Source organism: Protobothrops mucrosquamatus, unplaced genomic scaffold, assembly GCF_001527695.2.
Source record: "Protobothrops mucrosquamatus isolate PMUCROS unplaced genomic scaffold, P.Mucros_1.0 scaffold6267, whole genome shotgun sequence".
In the NCBI taxonomy this organism is placed as follows: domain Eukaryota; kingdom Metazoa; phylum Chordata; class Lepidosauria; order Squamata; family Viperidae; genus Protobothrops; species Protobothrops mucrosquamatus.
In genome coordinates this window covers 94,171-99,023 of record NW_015392098.1, presented here as the reverse complement: position 1 = coordinate 99,023, position 4,853 = coordinate 94,171, and the positions used below count along the sequence as shown (strand labels likewise).

The 4,853-nt window shown below is 47.9% G+C and overlaps 1 protein-coding gene across 1 annotated transcript in view; it reads right to left on the bottom strand.

The window, feature by feature from the left end:
* The window catches only part of LOC107300156 (transcription elongation factor SPT6-like), a gene marked incomplete at its 3' end in the record, with an annotated part of 41,638 nt that overhangs the window by 31,156 nt on the left and 5,629 nt on the right, over positions 1–4,853 (bottom strand). Inside the window, exons 2-3 of the mRNA XM_015829496.1 lie at positions 4,669–4,739; positions 1,552–1,747 (exon numbers count right to left, since the gene is read on the bottom strand). Coding sequence (XP_015684982.1) covers positions 1,552–1,747; positions 4,669–4,739 — 267 coding nt within the window. The remainder of the gene's footprint in view (positions 1–1,551; positions 1,748–4,668; positions 4,740–4,853) is intronic.

Sequence of the window (4,853 nt, the reverse complement as noted above, 5' to 3'; positions counted from 1 at the left end):
ATTCTGGGAGTTGAAGTCCACATGCCTTCAAATGGTCAAGGTTGAGAAACACTGCCCTAAAAGAAGGCAAATGACCAGCTGTCTGCAAGGAGTACAGTTGTGGCCAAAATTGTGGAAACCTTTTGGGAAAAGTGTATTTTTGAGGTTGGATGGCTAATAACACCACTTTTTTTGGGGGTGGGGAGTAGTACCATAAAATTATATATCAATGGAAAGATAATTTAATCAAGAATGTCATGCAACAAAGTTTGTTCAATTATCTGGACTGCATTCTATGAAATGTTAGAGCCAAATAAACAGAAAAAGGAAGCACAACTTGCTCAGGTTGATCTCAGGTAGCTTTCCTTCACCTGATTGTAGCCAATGAGCATGAGTGTTTAGAGAGCCAATCGGGTGTCATCTTGTTTTGGCCATGAGCCAATCAGATCACAGTGGGATCCAGTGATTGATGTCCTGTATTGAAGCTGAGAGGAGGACATTTGTCAGTGTGTTATGTGATCGCTATCAAGTTGGTTGGTTTTTTTGGTGTTCTTTCATTTAGTGAGCTTGTAAAACGTAATAAAATTAAAATAATGGTGCAAAGCGTTGATTGGTCGCCCAGAAAGCGATGTAAACTAGTATTGTTAAGTGAACAAGGCTACAGTTATAAAGAAATGAGAAGAAAAATGGGTGGAAACTTAACCCAAGGTGGCATTTCTACTGTACACTTTTCCCAAAAGGTTTCCACAATTTTGGCCACTGCTGTATAAATCCTTCCGTTCCCCACCATCCAGCCTGAGCCGAAGAAGCTTCTGGGATGAGAAGCGAAACATCTTCAAAGGAAAACGATAAAAGTCCAGGTGCCTCCTGAAAAAGCACCTTTGGGACTTTAGCCATGACCTGCCTGGAGGGCTGAGAACCTCCCAAGACACCTGGAGGAACAGGTGATTTAAGAAACGGGGTCCTAGAAAAATGGTATTTGGAAATTAGTCAAGCTTAAAACAGGATCTGGATTTGTAGAAGCTAAAATGTCATTGAAAATTACTACGGATCGATTGAATTTTATTTAGAAACGTACTAATTTGATTGTATTATTCTAATTGAGAGAAATAGAGAGGGGATTTTTTAAGGAGCTAAATTTGAACTGTACATTTATGACTTTGCTTGTGGATAACTGATTACCCTTTCTCCACGAGGTTTCCTAAGCACTTTGATGTAAAAATTGAAAAATGAATAAAACTTGTTTTTTTTTTTAAAAAAAACAAGAAACAGGGTCCTACAGATGCTCTCCCTTATTCTAGGATGGATTAGCAGCATCTTCGTAGCCGCCTCTCTCTCCGCTGCCTAATACGCCAGGGAGGTCCAATCTTGGCCTGGCCTACCTCGAAGGACTGTCAGCCGAGCATAATTAGCAGCTCCCCTTTTTTTTTTTTTTAAACCTTCACCATTCTTTTTGCAGCTGGACTCGGATTCCTCCAAGCAGGAGGGCCGAATACTCGCCGCCCGGCTCTCTTTGGCTACTCATCTCCCCTGGGGGGCCCCTCTCCCAGCAAGCCCCAGGGCCACACGTACCGGACTCGTCTTCCTCTTCGTCCTCCTCATCCTCAGCTGCGGCCAAGTGCCCGTCGCCTCCATCGCCCCCCTCCTCGCCTTCCCCGTCCTGGAAGATCTCTTCCGCAATGGCTTCCTTCTCGTGTTCCTCCTTGCCGTAATCCTCCTCCTTGTCGTCTTCATCATCGGACATTTTCCGTACCCGCCTGAATTTTTGCTGTGGAGGGACACATTTGAGTCAACACCCGGGTCTCTGACCTCAAGGAGGCCTCCCCTTCCCCGCCCCAGGGCCTTCCGTCGCCACCAACCAAGGGACCAGCTGTTTCAAGCAGCAAAGCCCCCAGAGCAGGGGTCCTAACCCTGGCAACTTTAAGACTTGTGGACTTCAACTCCCAGAATTCCTCAGCCAGTCTCCAACCTTGGCCATCCGTGGACCTCAACTCCCAGAATTCCCCAAAGGCATGACTGTGTGGGGCACGTGTGCGGATAGGGGGGGGGCGTTTTTTCTTGACCGTTTGAGCAGGGGGTTGGACTAGAAGACCTCCAAGGTCCCTTCCAATTTCATTATTCTGTAGGGAGGGGTAGGCGACCGTGGCTCTTTTATGACTCGTGGACTTCAACTCCCAGAATTCCTAAGCCAGCATGGGGGAATTATGCCCCCCTTCATGACTGGTGGACTTCAACTCCCAGAATTCCTGAGCCAGCCATGCTGAGGGGAAAGGGAGAGGTTTCCAAGCTGAGCCATGTTGGCTCAGGAATTCTGGGAGTTGAAGTCCACCAGTCATAAAAGAGCCAAAGTTGCCTTCCCCTGCTGTAGGGCAACAGTCTCCTAACTTGGCCACTTGAAGACTTCTGGACTTCAACTCCCAGAATTCCCCAGGCGGCTGGGGAATTCTGGGAGTTGAAGTCCACAAGTCTTCAAGTGGCCAAGGTTGAGGACCCCTGCCCCAGGGGACCCCCGAAGGAACGGGTGAGTTGGGGAAGAGCTGCCTACGGATGTCCACTAGCAACACAGGCCTTCTCCTGAGGCAGGGCGGGCTGAGATGGGACAACTCGCCACGGCCAACTGAACGACAGAATGACCGAGTTGGAAGGGGCCTGGGAGGTCTTCTAGTCCAACCCCCTGCTCACCACGGCCAACTCACTGCACCCAATTCACTGTGGGAAAACTCACCGGGGGTTCGCTGACTTCCTTTTATTTTGGTTGACGGTGTTTTCATCAAAATTGTCTTATCTCTTGCATCCAAAGAAACCAATCCAATTGTTAGCAGCTTTTGTAATGCTTTGGTGGATAATAAAAAGAACCGATCCCCCATCCAATTCTCCTACTCTGAGTTGTCCTGCAACGGGTTGGCCACAGTGAGTAGGCCATGGTGAGTTAGCCGTAGGCCTGGGGTTGACAGTCGTGGCCAAAATTGTGGAAACCTTTTGGGAAAAGTGTATTTTTGAGGTTTGATGGCTAATAACACCACTTTGTTTTTGGAGTAGTACCATAAAATTATATATCAATGAAAAGATAATTTAATCAAGAATGTATCGCAACAAAGTTGGTTCAATTATCTGTACTGTATTCTATGAAAAGTTATAGCCAAATAACCAGAAAAAGGAAGCACAAATTGCTCAGGTTGATCTCCGGTAGCTTTCCTTCATCTGATTGTAGCCAATGAGCGTGAGTGTTTAGAGAGCCAATCGGGTGTCATCTGTTTTGGCCATGAGCCAATCAGATCACAGTGGGATCCAGTGATTGATGTCATGTATTGAAGCTGAGAGGAGGACATTTGTCAGTGTGTTATGTGATGGCTATCAAGTCAGTTGGGTTTTTTCGCGTTCTTTCATTGAGTGAGCTTGCAAAACGTAATAAAATTAAAGTCATGGTGCAAAGAGTTGACTGGTCGCCCAGAAAGCGATGTAAACTAGTACTGTTAAGTGAACAAGGCTACAGTTATAGAGAAATGAGAAGAAAAATGAGTGGAAACTTAACCCAAGGTGGCATTTCTACTGTACGCTTTTCCCAAAAGGTTTGCACAATTTTGGCCACTACTGTATTTTATTCATTTTTTGGTTAACTTTATGGGTTGCCTATCTCAGGGCTTTTCAACCAGTGGTATGGGTATCACCTGTGGTACATTGGCACCTGGCAGGTGGTACGCGACCATCCTAGAAAAGTAGCAGGGGAGGGGAATGAGCTGAACCGGTGGCAGCACCGCACAAGCCTGAGCGAGAGACGGCTGGAGCTGCAGGGCTCAGCAGAAGCGCCAGGATCAGTGCTTCGGGGTTGTCAGGGCTCAGTGGAAGCGCCAGGATCAGCGCCAGGCTCCAGCTGGAGCTCAGTGTTGATCCAGACGCTTGTGCTGAGCCCAGAAGAAGCGCCGATCAGCTGGAATGTTGCAGCCTCTCCAGGGTCTTGTGATTTACATTCAGATCCTTGGCAACTGATTCATGTTTATGACGGTCACAGTGTCCCAGGGTCATGTGAAGGGACCAAAACCTGCTGCAACCACCCAGCAGACGGGGGGAATAAAACCCAAACACCCCCCACCCCACCCCCGCTGCCAATCCCCAACAGAAACGCTCACAACCATGAAAACCTCGGACAGGAGGAAGAGCGCCGCCGGGCGGGCAGGCAGGTGTCTTGCTCAGCACTTTTTTCAGTGCCATTGTAACTTTGAACAGTCACTAAGTGAACTATTGTAAGTGGAGGACGACTAGTACTTTATCACTTTTTTCCTTTTTTGGGGGGGGGTCATCAAGTTTTTGACCCCTTGCTAGGCGATTGGTGGTACTCGGATGTTGCCATATCCTAAAAGTGGCACAATGGGTGAAAAGGTTGAAAAGCCCTGGCCTATCTCACCGGGGGGCCCAGTGGCTTACAATACCACAAAGAAAGACAATAGCAACAGAACGTAGACTTATATACCGCTCCGCAGGGCTTTACAGCCCTCCCTGGGCAGTTTGTAATCTCAGCCCCCCAGAATCTGGGTCATCCTTTTACCGACCTCGGGAGGGACATAAACAGAAGCCAAATAACAGAACTGGAAAATAAACAATGCAAAAGGACACAAGGAGAACAGAAGGGTCCCAAGGACCACCTTCCCCCCCCTTGACCTTGCAGTCCCAGAGGCCTCCCATGAAACTCACCCGTTTCACTTTGACGCCCAGGTTTTCTTCAATGAGGTCAAAGTCGTCGTCCTCCAGGCGGTCGTCAAAATCTGTCGGGAAAGAGGAAGTGATGCCGAAGGGGTTTTTGCCAGCGCTGGTTTTGCTGGCCTCCGTGCCGAAATGATGTACTCAATAAAGCTTTACGTTAAGAGTTCGAAAGGACT